The sequence below is a fragment of the Cupressus sempervirens genome, chromosome 3 (assembly GCF_028749045.1).
Source record: "Cupressus sempervirens isolate cs-2001-9-10 chromosome 3, ASM2874904v1, whole genome shotgun sequence".
Taxonomy (NCBI): domain Eukaryota; kingdom Viridiplantae; phylum Streptophyta; class Pinopsida; order Cupressales; family Cupressaceae; genus Cupressus; species Cupressus sempervirens.
This window is the reverse complement of record NC_143120.1, coordinates 384,241,255-384,258,852: the sequence shown is the minus strand read 5'-3', so window position 1 is coordinate 384,258,852 and position 17,598 is coordinate 384,241,255. Positions and strand designations below refer to the sequence as shown.

General features: G+C 36.7%; 1 protein-coding gene across 1 annotated transcript; it reads right to left on the bottom strand.

Annotated features, from left to right (window-relative positions):
• Positions 1-2,641: 2,641 nt before the first annotated feature.
• On the bottom strand, positions 2,642-16,125 carry LOC149566618 (Transducin/WD40 repeat-like superfamily protein). Its single transcript, XM_089819914.1, has 5 exons — positions 15,246-16,125; positions 5,041-5,110; positions 4,659-4,896; positions 3,110-3,183; positions 2,642-2,896 (listed from the first exon to the last, which is right to left on the bottom strand). The coding sequence occupies exons 1-5, from the start codon at positions 15,851-15,853 to the stop codon at positions 2,843-2,845; spliced, it is 1,044 nt and encodes a 347-aa protein (XP_089676040.1). The 5' UTR covers positions 15,854-16,125; the 3' UTR covers positions 2,642-2,842.
• Positions 16,126-17,598: the final 1,473 nt, after the last annotated feature.

Sequence of the window (17,598 nt, the reverse complement as noted above, 5' to 3'; positions counted from 1 at the left end):
AAGCGATTTTTATGTCTTTGCATAGGTTTTAATCCACATAACATGAGCAAGAAAGAATTTATGCAAATTGAAAATTGAACCGCTGCTGAAATAATATTAGTTCTCAAAATGATAGAATCAAATACATAGCAATGTATTCCAAAGGCCAAAATCCAAAGGAATGATGTCTAGAATGTTACAAGAGAGGATGAACGTCTTCTAATGCCAAGACCAAATCTCTAACTCACACCTCTAAGCCTTTATCAAATGCAATTCACAATTATCCGATGCTAAACAATGAAGCTCCCACCTTTATTTATACTTTCCCTACACCCTTCTAAAAGGAAACCAAATATTAATTAATTGCAAGTACTAGAAGCTTCCCCCTTCCAATAATTAATGCACTCTCTAAAAATTCCTCCCTTGCAATACAATAATTAATTGTGCTTCTAGAAAATTAAATTACTAGAGGCTTCCCCTCTTTCCAATAATTAATACACACTCTAGAAGCTTCTCCCTTGTACTACAGTAATTAATTTAATTAATTAAATGAAAGACGAGGACATTACACTTTACGCTTGTTAATGGACCTCAAAGGGCTAAACCTTTGTTGAAGGATGATCCAAGGTAGCATTGGAAACCGCTCGAGTGTGGGTGGACCAAGGTCAACTTTGACGAGGCCTCTAGAGGCAATTCAACTGGATATATGACATGTACTGAAAATGGTTGTATAATGACGCTTGGAGTTAAATGATTATCTAACCATACTAATAATAAGGTTGAATGTCTTGCAATGGTTGAAGTTGTTATGTTGCCCATAAATTATTTATGTTGACCACCCTTTGTGAGATATTGCTTTATGATTATGGTGACAGAGGTCAATGATTATGGTGACAGAGGTCATACTTTGCTTTTCCTAATATAGTTGGAAAGGACAATTTGATTGCAAAGGTGGTGTATGAGATGTATAGGTTAGGATTTGTTCAAATCTGCATTATTAAGTGAGGAGATTGAAATGTTTTTGGACAGCTCACATGACTAAGGACAATTTTTGAGTCATGGGTCAACCTTTAAGTGAGGATGTGGCTTGTTGGTGCTCCCAAGTTCTTGTTTTCAGAGCTTTGTTGGGTTTGTGTTAAGTTCAACGATGGAGGCAAACTTCTCTTTGTAAACTATGGGTCACATCCCTAGTTTCATAAGTTCCATTTCCATTCAAAGGATGTGCAACGTCTTCAAAATTGATCATGTCAAGTTCTAGGAGGCAATGGTCCTAATTTTGAGGGAGGAATTGCTCAATTTTGATTTGAGGTCGAGGACCAATCTAGACATTTCTTCTCTTTTCCTAGCCTTGGCTTTGACGACAGTTCCATTTCACAAGGTGCTTTCGATGACTCGAGGGTGCCTAGAGCTCAAATGGAATGGCAAGCTTGCAAGCATTGTGGTGCCTACAAAGATTGTACTTGCGCTACACATGTATCCTAGCCCATGGAGATTCTTTGGCAAGGCCAATGGTGAACTACAATCATTGGTGATTTAATTGTCCTAGAGTCCAATGGAAGTTCACATGGTGAATGTCCAAAAAGGGTGGCAAGATTTGCAATCATTCCTCCAAAGATTAGAAGCAAAAGGTTTGTCGTGGCTTTCGAGCGAAGGAAGGTTACCCTACTACACCCCTAGGGGAGGACGCAATCACCTTGTTCCTTTTAGACAACTCCATTCAAAGGCGACGCTCAGAAGAGTTATTGGTGAAGGTGTTCTACAACACAAGTCTAGTCCTATGTGAGGTGCTCATGGTGTGGGTCAGAGAAGTTACATGTTGAGTGGTACAATGGCTAGTGATGTTCGTGGTGACCTACCCTCCCTTAACTTTTTCCAAGGAGGACATTGTGTGTTGGTTCAATTGATCATGGTGGTATCTTTTATGTCATCAACATGCCTTATTTTCTATAGTATGGTCTAGTTTCTCCAACAGCATTCATGTTTCATGTTTCTTGGGACTCAGCAATTCTTTTGGTGTTTTGTATGTGGGTGGTAGGGACTATTAGGTGTTCTCCTAGAATATCTACCATATAGTGGCTTGTTTTATTATGTTTGTTTGGAGAGTTCATGTGTCACTTTTGCCAAACAATGGCATCTAAATAGCTTTGTACTACCAAAAATTGAATTAATACAAAAACTACTATTATCAATCAAAAGAAGTACCCAAAACTTTATAGGTAGAACCTACATTGTCCCAAACAATACAAATCAAAATGCTAAGAGAATGAATTTCAAAGTTTCACCGTGTTGTTTAATTCAATGTCTTCCTCTTTGTTATCTCCTTGATAGGAAAAGCTTTCGAGAAAAAACAGAAAATCTAAATGCGAGAATATACCTACCATAACTTCAATTTGTGAGGTTCCAACCTAGTGATGTTGTCACTAAGCTACATGGATAAGTTCCCAATTTCTGTGATTGATGAAAATGGTAACATCTATAGAAGCAACAATCATATGGAGTAATAAACAAGCAAAATGGGAGAAAAAATCAAAAAAAAATGAATATACATTTATAAATTTATTCTGTATAAATTTATTTGTTTTAAAAAATATAAATTAAAAAATACATTCTATACTATTTATTTGTTTACAGAATACATATCATATATTTCAAAACATCCATCTACGATAAAACCATTGTTAATTGCTTGCTATTGGCATCAAAAACTAATTTCTCATAGTGACTTAGAAATCCCTTACATAAGCAATCTTGAAAGGGTATTATCCTCTTCAGAACAATCAGTGAGTATAAAATCGCTAATTTCACTCTCATCAATTCATGATACAAGAATAGCTATCAAACATTGATATGATAGATTAGAAAGTTATGGCCTCTTCAGAAATAAAATTGTTTCCCATTCCAAACCACAAATAACATCCTGCACGTACACAAAGGTCAAATTTGTCAAGACGTGCATGAAATCAAAATGCTAATCAAACATCTTAAACCACAGATAGCAGCCAACTAATTCTCAACCATTTGATCACTATAGCCAAATACGCTTATTTGTATTTATTCTATTTTTTGACATATTGCATTTTTCCGACAAGCTAGATGTTATGCCATAATATACTAGCATTAACAGGCCTACACTGGAATTTTCTGGATCGATATCAAAAGTATTAATTGCACATGGTTCTGCAAGGACTTCAAGTGGCGCCTCACCTATTCACATTCAATATTGACCATTTAGTTATCAATCAATAGTATCTCTAATAGTCATATTTGCGTAGCAGTGACTGCAGCATAGTATGTTGCATAAAAAAAAGTGAAATATACATCAAATGAGTAAATTAAGGCTGCTTCGCTTTCTAAATGAGCAACATGCAGGAACGAACATAATACTATTTCTTTCCATCAAGGACTTCAAGTGGTGCCTCGCCTATTCACATACAATATCTTGACCATCTAATTATAATCAATAGTAGCTCTAGTTCTCATGTTTTCACAGTAGTGATTCATACTTGTTGCACAAAAACAGCTGAAGTACACATAAAAAGAGCAAATTGAGGCTGCTCAGCTTTCTAAATGAGCAACATGCAGAAATGAAACGAAAATAATATTTCTTTCTATTGGGATATTATTACGTTGGAAGTTGAAGCTCATATTAACTAAATATGCAAGTCAATACTCATATCAACTAAATATGCAATTATGTTGAGATGGATTTCACTTTCGAATATCCTATAGCAGCAGCATTCAAATGCTCACAATCTTGACCAATATGTGTAACATTTACTCTGGCAGGGTGAAATGGGATTGTAGACCCGCAGAGCAAAATTTGAATATTAAACTCAACCCACAATGATTGTCTTGCATTTTGATACAGATAAGATATAGTAATAAGAATTCATTCAAGCACAAAAGCCATTAAGAATTTGAGGGTTTGCTTCATTTTCTCCTAGGTATGAATTGCCTGAAACATTAAAATAAATGAAATACAGATATTCATAGATCTGTTAGAAGGAATGGAATTAAGTGTGAACTGCTGATCTCCTTGAGATGAATATATACAACTCAAGGCAATGTTTCGTAAGCAACTTACAGCATGACAAATAAGTCCCATGTAGAAGCTCGAGCTTTCAAGCATCAGTTATTTTTTCTCATTTCCGTACTGAAGTTACACTGTTCATGCACATTTATATGTCACAATTATAAGAATGCTGGGAAAACTAAGATAGCAATCATGTCAAGTGTAAACTGCTGGTGAACATAAGCATGACAGTAGAAAACTCTAGTTTCGTCCAGGAAGAATGCTGGTGACCATGAAGAGGTAATCTAATTAGATTCTAGCTATCCTTGCTGCCTATGCATTCTTCTCTATCCGTGTCCTATTTTTCATGGTAGAATAATCTACCTTTCATTTACAACAAACAAGTGATTCTGTGATTCTTTATATTTTTTAAATATCTTCAAGTCAGAATTACAGGTATTTTGGAAAACCCTAAAATTAACCTGCTTTAACAAGAACTGAATAGAAGATTCTAAAATTAACCTTGTGGCATTCAAGAAAAAGCTACATATCTCAAATTCTACAAAAACGTGTGTACATATAGCTCTCAAGAAGAAGAATTTTGTACTCTACAACTTCATAAAATCAAGGCCAGTAAGAAAAATGGGCTACAATGAAAACAACATACCCGATTCAAAAACAGCTAAAATCCCATCTTCTGAGCACATCATCACAGGTGGAATCTTACTAGAAGCTGCACCCAAGCTAGTAGATTGTGTATAATGATCAAATTTTACCTCCCAAACCTCACTTTCAGAAAGTAATTCTGATCTATTTCTACTAGAAGATCCTGTGTCAATAAGTGGGATAGGTTCTTGTTGCCAGCGAAGGTCCCATGCAAATACTGAACCAGAGGAGCCACCTACCTTCAAGTTAGTTGAGGACTAGAAAAGATTAGCATCAGCAGAAGACAGAGATCTAACCAAAAAGTGTACCATACAAATTTTAGGCGATTCCTCAAAAAAGATAAAAAGCTTGTGAGTAGATGAATGATTGTATGAGAACATTACCACACAAAGATGCTTTCTTGATGGATGGACGTCAATTGAGTGTACCACTCTAGCAGTTTTGTTGCCAGCCCTATTCTATGAAAACAAGGACTATTAGCATCCACTGAAACAACAGCACATTATACATAATACAGTGCCTCAAATTCTTCCTTTAAATTATTTATTATGAGTTTGTATTAGATCATTAATCACCACACATCAATCACAGACTACTTTCTTAAACTACTGCAAACATGCATTGGATCTGAACTGTTCTTTAGAGCTTAAATGGAAAGTATATATACAGATACAACAGCAGCCGCAATATGCATCTGCTTTAAATGCAAAATTAATATCTTGATGATGATAGTCCAAAACCAAAGAAGTGAACATAAATGAGTCAGAGGTAACCATCAAAGATAACAGCCTTTCATAATGCCTTTTCATTACCAAATAAACAATCAAGTCTTGGGGCAGCTTAATTTAATTAGTTAGGAATCACTAAACCATCTATACCATCCCTCTCCACCCTTTCTCCCCGCTAAGAAAAGAACTTTAAACAAATGCCAATTTTTCAATTTCGTGTTCCATTGGGTAATCCTTGCTTCCTTCAGAACTGTGCAGCACAGGATCACATCACTAGACTAGCAACTAGGTCCATAGTGAACTGTGTACACAAGGAGCAATGAAATCTACGATTGTTATTCTGTTTACACCTCACCAATTCAATGTGAAATGTGACAGCATACCTTGCCCAATTATATTGTAGCTTTTCTGTAATCTATCAAATGAATCTCAAACATGAAAACAATGTCTATAAAATAATCTAGCTAGGGAAATTCTATTATTATAGCCCTATTGGCAATTACATCAGCATCTGGATAGTTGTGTCAAAATTTTGGCTAGCTCTATATTGCAACTCTCCTAAATTTTTTGAATTTTTTTGCTAGGGCCCTTTCCAAGTTTTACGTTGCATTTGAAAACTCCCACATAGGCCAACCAAAATATATTTTGTGCACAATTAATTAACTAGAGGTAACCTTTCCATACTCATCAACCAAACTTTCATTTACATTTACATTGATGGATAATGTGGACACATCTACCAGCTATTAAACTCCTACAGTCTCCAGTTGGTCAAAACTTAGGTTGCATGGGTACATGTATCCACACCCCTGGGACACGTACCCAAGCATCTGGTACACGTACCCCAAGTACCAGGTACTCAGTGGAGAGCATCATAACTAAGAACCTTGATTAAGATTTCTAATTTTTGTTTCAATTTTTTGTATCAGCTTGTCTATCAAGCTTAATTCAATACGTACTCAGTTTAAAACTTTGATACAATACTGATTAACTTCAGCACTATTCAAGTCAGAAGTTTATCATTTGCAATATGTCATTGTTATATAATTTATGATCTTCTTGTTCATGTTTAAAGTCTGCCTTCTCTGTCATGCATCTAAACATTTATCATACATTATTATTACAAACATATTGCAAATCTGAAACTGAAAACAATACATTACATTTGCAAACTTTATCACTTTCTTGTTTTGAAAAACCACTGCCACAACTCATACTTTCAGTTTTTCTATAAAATATTAAATTATATTAAAATAAAAAAGTGTTTGACCTGTCCAAGTACCCCCATCAACTACTTTGAAATAAAGGTGTACCCGTACCTATACCAGTACCCTAAGTACCCAAGCTCCCCCATCCCCATGCAACCTTGGACAAAACACTTGGTTCTCTCTGTTTTAAACAGCTGTCACAATTAGCTTTACATTTCCATTTCTTAGTTTTTCATGCCTTGGTTGCCTGCTCTTCCCATTTATCACTTCAAGATTTGTAGCATTGCCATTGTTTTTTACCAAACATCTCCCGTGCTCATAGATAAACACAGTCCTGCAAAGACTCAACACACCATGCGCCATTATAAGTTTTATCATAACCATCTTTAACCAGACAAGAATGTCACATCCCTTAATTGTCCTCAATTATCCATGCTATGAAACCAAAATTTTAATTGTCTTTGAGAACATGCAAGTGCATTAGAAAGCTGTGATTTTTATTAAAATTATATTTTATGGCCTTCCTTATATGTTACTTCCTAAATGGTCCTTTGACATCATTTAATAATAAAAATAGTTTAAGACACACTCAACTAGAGCATTTCCAGCAATCATGGTAATTCCAAGTGATGTTATTACTCGACAACGCTTGCGCTTCATCATGGATGGTGACGGTTATGAAAGAGTGTTGTTTCTCCTTCAAAACATTCAAAGCCTCAAATACAATGACCACCACAAAGAGTAGATGAACACAGAGGCATATGAGTTGGTGACAATGATACAACCACCCCAAACACATACACACAAAGGCATAAGCAATTACTGTAGAATGAAAAATGCAGAGAATGATCAAACTGTTTAGCCACATCAATGAAGAAAACATAAAATGATAAGAGTTGTCCACAATAATCTTTGCAGATAACAAAGATTGATAAAACTTACCAATAAAGTAGTTTTGCAACCACGAACTTACAAGCAAGAGTCACATCAACATAGAATAGATAACAATGTTGATGGGCACAACCATTGCAAGTAAGAATGATAGCTCTTGCAGCTATCAAAAACTCGTCATACATTGGACTTGTGTGTATAATTTGCTACTTTTGTTAGAGGAGTTTGTCCAAAAGTCAGCCTTCTTCCCATTATTGATGTACCAAATCAACCGCTCCACAATAACAAGTCTGCACTCCGACATAAAATGCCATATGGTCGAGCCCTCACTATTGTAGACCAACATAAGTATTGTACTAGGATCCTCATTATCCAAGTACTTGCTTGGCATGACCCTGCACAACAACTTTTCTAAACCACATTTGAACATCTTTCATACCAACTTGGCTCCAAGAGCCTTGTTGTGGAGTTGTCGCTTATTCATCACAACACCTCTTTCATCCATGTGACAAATAACCTTGTCCCACAAAACAAGAAAGATCCATTTCTTTGAATTGGTTAGTTCCCATACAAATTTCACCTAAAAACCTTCTAATAGTGCTATCGCCTTCCTAGATAAAGACAAGCAAGATATTACAAATATAAGAAGGAACCTCTACAACATCTTTGAGCATGGTCACCTAACTAGCGAATGTTAACCATTTGCCCTTGTTGGACTGACCACCAACATTCCCCTTCAAGATTTGCAACATGGCTTAACTGCTTCTTATGGATTCTATAAGTCTAGTGGTCATATCGGGCATTAAGAAGTCTTATCTTTTGGTGCAACGACAACCCTAGCTTGTGCCAAGTGGTATCAGAGCCTAGTCACAAATTCGAATCTCCTCAAATAACGTTGTGAGAGAGGGGATTATTGGACTAACTACCAATGTTCCCCTTCAAGATTCGCTACATGGCTTAACTACCTTCAATGGATTCTACAAGTCTATTGGTTGCATCAGGCATTAACAAGTCAATCTTTTGGTGCAACAAAAACCTTAGCTTATAGCGGACCATCCATGCCTCAACTATCCCTCTATCTTGCTTAATTATATCTTCTCACAAGTTTGTGTGAAAATTCTTGCTAAGAATTGGAGCCCTCATGCTTAGATGGAATACATTCAATGGTGTAGCCTAAAACCCCAATAATCCATGTTGGTCATCTCTTTTTAGTATTAATTACATCTTCCCACAATTGTGTGAAACATTCTTACTAAGAATTGGAGCCCTCATGCTTAGATGGAATACATTCAATGATGTAGCCTAAAACCCCAACAATCCATATTGGTCATCTCATTTTAGTATAGAAATATATCTTTGATTTTCTCTATTGAAAATTTACCCTAAGCACCTTTGTAGAGCTCCAAGAGCCCCTTGAATTTCTTCTACCTCAGGGATGTTGGCTTTCCCAAACACCATTGTATGGTCAACAAACTAGGCGTTGGTAACCATATTAATGCCTCTGGTGACCATCATCCCTTTACATCAAGCATTCCTTTGTGTCTAATCAAACTGCTTAATGCCTCATACATCAATACTAAAAGGAAGGGGATAGTGGATGGCCTTGACACAAGCAAGACATTACAAATATAGGAACAATCCCTAGAACATCTTTAAGCATTGCCATTTGACCAACCAACGTTAAGCATTAGCCCTTTTGTGCCTTATCTTTCCCTCTATCTTGCTTGATTACATCTTCCCATAATTTTGGGTGAACTCTCTCACTAAGATTGTAGCCACCATGCTTAGATGGGATATATTAAATGGTGCAACCTAAAACCCCAACAATCCATGTCAACCATCTCTTTTCAGTATTAAAATACATATATCTTTCATTTTCTCTATCCATAACTTGCCCTAAGCACCTTTGTAGAGCTACAAGAGCCTCCTTAATTATGTCTACCTTGCAAATGTTGGCGTCCCCAAACACCATTGTATGGTCAACAAATTGGGCATGGGCAACTAGATTGATGCCCATAGTAACCATATTCCCTTTCCATCAACCATTCCTTTGTTTGTGTCTAATCAATTTTCTTAATTCCTCAACTACCAATACAAAAAGGAAAGGGGATAGAGGATCCCTTAACATAAGCCTCGAGTGATCTCGAAGAAACCTCCCAAAGACCCATTCACCACAATAAATAACCTCACCAAAGAGATACATGTAAAAATATGGCTTGACCACTCATTGCAAAAACCTAACTTTTTCAACACGTGCATCAAAAAACTCTACCCAACTCTATCATAGGCTTTACTCAAATCCAATTTGATGCAATGTTTAGACTCCATTATCGAATGGATTGCCATTAACCAAGATAATGCTATCCACATTCTCTCTACAAGCAGCGAAGCCAATTGGGTTTTCTAATTTGATATTGCCAAGGATTTTTTTCAACTTGTTAGCCAATGCTTTCATAACTATCTTAAGGGTGGTGTTACATAGTGAGATCAGTCTATGATCTAAAAGTGAGAAACACTACCTTCATTGGAATCAATGTGATGACAATACTGTTTATGTCTTTGACAAACTTATTATTTTTCCTAATCTCCTCTATACCCAAGCCTATTTGTTGACAATGTGCAAGCACCTATAGTATAAAAGTGTAGGGAACCCATCCATCCCAAGAGTCTTGTTTAGATACAATTGGAAAGAAACAACCTTAGACTCCTCCTCCATGATAGGTGCAAATAACATTGAGTTATCGATTTCTATTACCATCAATTCAATACCTCTTAGAATATCATGACATTCTAATATAGCCTTACCACCATCAAGCGCCAAAAGATCTTTAAAAAGGTTGACTTCATCCTTAATATCATTCCTTGCTTGCATAAGTCTTCCATTGAGGGTGACAATCTTATTAATTATATTACCCATCCTTCTGACCTTGAGTAAATCATGAAAAAAATCACATTGAGGTCCCCAACATTTAACCAACTTTCTCTTGCTTTGGCCTTCCAAAATTCCTCCTCTTGAGCCAAGAATTTCGCATCCTTCGTCATCAATTCATTTTCTCTAAGACAAGTCATCTTAGAACATCTCTAACACGATCACCTTTCCATTGAGATTAGCCAGCTCCTCCTCCACTCTTTCTTTATCTTTAAAAAAAATTGAAGGATATATATTTCAGATTTATTCCATATTTAGACAGATTAGCTTTTTAATTTTATATTAAGTTAGTTGTAGTATTAATTTGTAGTTTTAGTTTTTCTTCAGATGTACCAACTACAATCTTTACTATTTTTATTTATTTAATACATTTATTGTTGTATTTAGTAATAATTAATTTTAGAAATCAAACATTTATTATAGATGAATAATTGAATATTTAAAATATTACAAATCATTTATTTAGTTTTTTTTTTAATTTGTGATATTACAGATTAAAAATAATAATATTAATCTAATCATATTATCATTTCTATAGTTATTATGAGCACTTAAATATTTTATATACATTATTAATATAACCTTACTTGATTGTACCAAACATGAGGGAAAAAAAATTCTGCAGTATTGTGTGGCTGTACATGAGCCCAAACTCTAATCAGTCACTTAGTCACACCAAAAGCTCAAGATTTCATTATCAAAGTTTCATGGGTTTTATAAGTTTTATAATATGATATGATGATCTTAAGCAGCTCCAGATTGGATCTAATTACAGACAAGCATTAGACCACTCTTAAATAAAAGGCATTAGAAAAACTACCTCTAGGCATTTTAATTACTTCGTTATTCATTAGTGAGTTGGAGTGCTAGCTTATCAGCTATAATGCCACCAATGCCAAGGTACTCGACAATTTCCATGACTCTAAATTAAAAAAGACAGTCAAAATCAAAATTTAAAAGTTTCACAAAGACCACTCCACTTGATGAAAAATAGAAATTAATCCTAGCTACCAAAGAGACAAGGTTAAGGAACTAAGTCCTTTAGAATATTTTGTGAAATAATATGATTCTCATTTTGAGAATACTTCAAAGGAGGGATCTGACATAATACACCAACCTTGGACCAATCAATTCAGGCATGAAGGGTAATGAGATGGACATCTACCAAGAAGATGATGAAAAAAATGTAAAGGGCCAAAATAGAATAAAAGATATCAGTGACACTGGTTTTTTTTTAAAAAGATATCAGTGACAAATTGTTAAGAAATGAAGCTTATTTTTCTCTAGAAAACTTAAATCTTATTAGAAGAAAGGCAAGCCCCAAAGACTTATTTCAGGTATGGGTAAATAGAATTTTAAACAATCGGCCAAGGAAGAAAAAGCCCCTGATAGATTTTCCAACTAGACTTACTTTTGTTACAGACAAATAGAATTGACGTTAAAACAAAGAGCAATAGACCAAAACGAAAAAAAAAACTGATCAGAATTCCAAATAGACTTACTATTACGATCTGAGAATTATTTCTGTAGAGCTCCAACTGGTGCAGCTTCTTTAGGTGGCTCAACTCCTTGTGAATGCTTCTTGCCTAGTGGTTATCTGAGAGCTCCGAATTCCCCAGTTCTGTCGAATTCCCAAACCAAAGTGGGATTTTGCCAATGGAATCCCATGTGGGCAGGTAGAGCCATTTGATATTCTTTAGCACCGTAACCTCCTTAGGTATTTTCCTTGGATTGAAAGGATTGGCACCGACATCCTAATATACCAGGTTCATCAAATGACCCACAGAGAATGGAAAATCACTGAAAAAATCATTTGAGGGCAAGTCCAGCTTCTTCGAGGATTTTAAAGGACTTAAATCCAACAACATGCCATTCAATTGATCGTTAGGATGAGATAGAATCTCTAGCCTACTGCAATTCATAAGCTGTACCAAAAAAATGCCATGAAATGCATTTCTATCCAATGAGAAGCTTTGGAGGCTCTTAATATAACATAATCTAGAAGGAATCTGGCCTATCAGATGACTCCTCTGAAGATCAATTTGAACCACAGATCCTTTCTCAAGGTCCCTAGAAATTCTCCTACACAGAGCTCAACAGTGCAACTACAAATTTCAGTGATGATGCAAAGAGGCTTCAGGGGCATTTATAGGGGTGTCTTGCCTGGCACAAAGGAAGAAGTGGCTCTAAAGAAAATAACACAAGGGTCAAGTCAAGGAAGAAAGAAGTATGTTTCTGAGGTTACAGCATTACTATTATCAGCATGATGAGAAACTGTAACCGTGTGCAGCTTTTAGGATGGTGCCATATAAAATGCAAGTTGCTGCTGGTCTACAAGTTGCTGCTGGAGAGAAGAAGGATGCTCTAGATTGGGACCGGAGGTATATGTTGCCTTGTGAATCAGCCTCAGTTGTGCCCCATGATGTCAAGGAAAGTAATCTAATGTTATAAGCCATTTTTAATGCCAAGCAGAGGGATTTTGGATTGGCAAGGCTGGTGGTGCAGCATCATGAAGCTTCTCATAAACTGTGGTGGCAGGAACATTTGGGTATTTAGCACCCACGTGTGCAATGACAGGGAAGGCCAGTCCAGAGACAAATGTATTCAGCTTTGAGGTGGTGACTCTAGAAATTGCCTGTGGAAGGTGGCCCATTGATCACTCTCTGCGTGAACATAATTGCAGGCTGGTAGAATGGGTTTGGGATTCATATGGACACAGAAAGAATTTTTGTGCTGCGGATGAGAAACTGGATGGAAAGTTTAATGGTAAGGAAATGGAGATGATGGTGTTGATAGGGTTGTTGTGCTCTCATCCAGACCCTGCGTCAGGGCCACACAGATGGCAAACAATTCCTCTCCATCAACATGGAGAGAACCAGCAAAAGAAAAGGCATCCATGCATCTTAGATGATTGCACTGGTCTTGCCATTCCAGCCAAATTTTTTATAGAACAAGCAAAAAAGGCCCCTTATGATCTGCCTCATTTCCATTCTCCACTCACTCTGCAATAAACTCAACAAGGCTATCTCTCTGTTTTTACAAGTGATAAGACAATGGTGCAGGGAGGCATGTTTGATTCCATTTGTCATATCAAATCTATATCCTGTTAATACACCACATGTGTATCTGCACACTTCTACATCTCCCAACATCCCTATTTTTTGGGCAATTTTTTCACACTGAAAATGAAAAAGACTACCCAGAAAAAACAAGAGAGCCAATCAAATAATAAATATTAAAATTTAGAAAATTCATTTAATGAAAATTACTGTATAAGCCATAAGTATAAATGGGACGTTTTACAAAGTTGCACTATTCTCAAGGCATGGATTAATATGAAAAAAGAAGCTCGAAAACATTAGTCCCCACCATTAGAAGGCAGGGACTAAAAAGATGATATCCCTGGGGCAGGAGAATAGATACAAGTTAGGCAAGAGACAACTGTTCACTGTGAATTATTTGCAATGCACCTATAGAAGACCCTCAAACTCAATGAGAATTACTCAAAAGAAGGGAATGACTGACTCTTATCAAAGAAAGTTAATAGTCTATTCTTTTTTTAGAAGGGACAATATCATCTTTAAACTATTCCTTGATCCCCTTTAGCAACACATTGAACTTTTAATAGGCAAGTACAAAGAATAAAACCACCAACAATAAAAACTTATATGAAAATCAGTAAAAGAAGCCTCTTACATCTGTTTCAATTTTAAACCCTGTAATTTTTGCCTTACTGGTATCATTAATCATTAATCTTGCTGTACATTTAAAACCTCTTCAGTGACATTAATAAATTCTCAGTTGGAAAGAATAAATGAGGCCTGTGGTTCTCCAAGAGGCTCAAAATAGTGGCATTTGTGCAGGCCATAAATCAGTCATTTAGAATCGAATTAGAGCAAATTTTGAGCCTATAATAGGCTGTTTCTAGGACAGATATGGATGATAGAAAACATATATCATCCATAACATTTACAAGGAAGACATGTCAACCCTGTAGCCCTCTATTTCGTGAATGACTAATTATTCGTGATGAGAGAAAATGCTTATGTGAGGTATGTTCTTGGAATATGAATGCGGATATCAATATTTTTGGTAGAAATCTGCGCAACCATGTTCTCCCAAAATGTTGCCATTCTTGTCCCTGATTCTGGTAAGATTGACTACCTCGCTCGCTCCAATATAAAAATAGAGAAACTATCAATATTTATACAACAATAATATTTATAACTGGGAAAGAAACCCTAGGTTCAAATTATGATGACGCCATCCCACAGAAAATGTAGAAGAAAAGGATGACATTTATGCGCATTTTTCAGCATTCCGGTTTCGGTGAAGCAGAAAGGCAACCTTTAGAAAATAATGATTTATTAAGAAAGGATTTCGTGGTAACATGTATGGGATTGTGGCAGTATAGAAAAACGTAAGCACAAAGCTTAAGGGTAAACACTGCGGATATTGCTCCGTAAAAGAGAATAACGTCTCAAAAACATGTATGCAAAAATCAGTATATATTAAAGTTCTCGTACCAGTATTTAGTCAATTATGTCACATATCCTACATTAAAATCGGAACTAGTTTGTGCGGTAGAAATTGAACAAAGAAGATTCAAATCATCTACCCTGATCATAAAATGTTGTGAGAAAACAAGTTGACAAATAATAACAGAAAGAAGCAAGAACATACTAATTAAGCATAAAACAGTTAAACAGTAAATGGCAATTTTACACTTCATCCACTCATCGAAGCGGTAAACAATAGTCCTATTCTTAAATTTACCTTCCGATTTTCAAGAATAACTCAAAGGCAATCAAGGAGATGAGAGCAAAGCATACCAGTTAAGTGAGACCGCAGGTGCAGTAGCAGAGGGCGTTCTGAGATCCCACCAGTGAAGAAGCAATCCAAAGCCCAAACCCGCCGTAACGAACTCGGTGGGAGAAGCCCAGTGGGCGGCCGTAAACGACATCAAACCCCGATTATCAAAAACCTGCCTGCAATGCGCCTCTGTCTGCCCCTCTGCCAAGCTCACCACACTAACTCTGCCGTCTTCTCCCACGGCAACACACTGGCAAATCGAGGTGGAGGCCTCCAAGTCCATGGCGCTGATGCCACTGCCCACCTGCGAACTGGAAACGACGCCCAGGGGATCTGGCGTCAGAAACAAGAGACTTCCAGAGCTAGAAGAAGCTGCAATAATGGAAGGCGACACCTTGAGGGTGGATGTCCTGGCGGGGACAGGACAAGAGGCTACCAAGTTGAGGGACGGAACCGTGGGGTTTAGCGAATGCAACTCAATACTGTAAGATGAGAAGCAGTCACCCGAGGAGAAGGACGCTACCACCACATTGCGCTCCATGGCGGCAACGGAAGGGAGCCACCGGACGCCGTCAATGTACTTCCCTGCGGCCATGCGCTCAACTAGGTCACTGCCTTCCCCTTTCATTCTCGCAATGCAGCAAAGTACTGTACCGTGTGGAGAAAGGAATTTGCAACTCAATGGCTTCAAATCCCGCGCTGTCCTCGACGATTGCAAACAGACTGTGGGAAGAGAAATTAAATGGCGATTTGCTTCCAGTGATGCACCTCCATTTGAGCGCGTTCCTGTTTTGGGTTTTTCGAAGAGGACCGGCGGGAATAGGCAAAAGAGAAACCGATCCCTGAGTAGATGTTTTTAATAATTGAAGAAGACTGAATAAATGAATGACAGATTGTAATAACGTCCACAAGGCAAGAGCAGCTTAAGGGACAACCTAGAAAAGCACATCATGTGAGAAGGCGGGAGGACCCTAAGTCTTTTGAAACTGCTTTTTTAGGTCTATTTTTCTGAATGTTGATTGTTAAATTTGTTGTTCTATCTAACGGTGTTTTGTCAAAAAATAGAATCTAATTTGTTGATTGTTACAATATAGTTGTAGGTGGAGCGGATGTCAATGAACGTTGGGCATTCCATGATAAAATGTCGTTCTGTCTCTACCACTTGCAAAATAGACATATTCTTTCCTCTCATTCTTCCTTTGGTAGTGTCCACCTACCCGTTTCACATCTCAAGTGATGGGAACCCATTCTAAGTTGAGCTATGAGCAATTTTGCTTTACAATTGATATTTGCTCATGTTTGTGTTTTCTCCACGTGCTCCCTATTTGGATTAAATTCTTTGATATAATAATCTTTTTTGTGTCCTTTTTGTTTTGACCATATTAGACTCCTGAACTTTTCATTCACATACTTTTTTATTTCCTATTTGTTATCTTGACATTCTTGCCTACTAATATTCCACTTTTCCATTTACCATTTTGTTTCATCCATGTGTTTTTTCTTCTATCAAGTCTTTCTTCTATAATCAATTTAGGCCATCGTTGATTTTTCATTCTTTGAGTTTTCCTTAAATAACATAATAATTGAACCATGGCAATAGCCTCTAATGGGCATCCTCTAATGGAAAAGTGTCTATTTCCACCAATAAGATCTCGTAAGGAACGGTGGTTTTAATCTTGGGATTACAAATGATTAAATGTTTTTTGATTCTCTCTATTTGTCTCCATTTTTTATCTAACAAATTGTCGCCCCAAAACCAACAAACCAAAGGGTATCTTTTTGGTTTTCTAGTCCCATAATTCTGCATTCCTACATCTGTTTTGTAAAGAATATAATGCTTGCAATCCTCGCTGAATTCTTTTTGCTCTACAAGTTTCCTAGTTGAGTTTGTTATGGAAGCCGATTCCAAGATACTTGTACTCCTCCCCAGTCCCAATGGGTTGTCGTCAAAAAGGAAATTGTTTTGTTGCTTCTTATTTCTTTTCAAAGAAAAAATCATCACTTTGGTTTTGCTTGTGTCCACTTGCATCCCAACCAACTGACAAAAAGTATTAAGTGCATTCAAGTGTTCCTTCAAACCCTCATCAATTTTAGTAATTAAAATGATGTCATAGGCATATAGGAGTAACTTTATCACGTCATTAGCTAGTTGAACCCCATCTCCATTGTTCTTGTCTAAACATTCTTCTAGCTTGTCAATGTATAACCCAAAATAGGTTGGGGAGAGGGGGCATCCTTGTTTGACACCTATATCGTTGCCAAAGCATTCTGACATCCCATCCATAGTTCTATTTTTAGCCATGACCTGCTCATAAATTCTATGTGTTGCAACTCTAAGTTCAATAGGAATTTTCAATTCCTCCATTATGAGCC

What these genes read in the sequence shown, in the direction of transcription:
- LOC149566618 (XM_089819914.1), bottom strand. Translation starts at nt 15,853, where the DNA reads ATGAAAGGGGAAGGCAGTGACCTAGTTGAGCGCATGGCCGCAGGGAAG. An exon ending in CCTGCGGTCTCACTTAACTG is followed by an intron (nt 5,111 to 15,245) that starts GTATGCTTTGCT and finishes TTCATAGAATAG; the next exon opens with GGCTGGCAACAAAACTGCTA. An exon ending in TTTAGCTGTTTTTGAATCGG is followed by an intron (nt 3,184 to 4,658) that starts GTATGTTGTTTT and finishes GAATGTGAATAG; the next exon opens with GTGAGGCGCCACTTGAAGTC.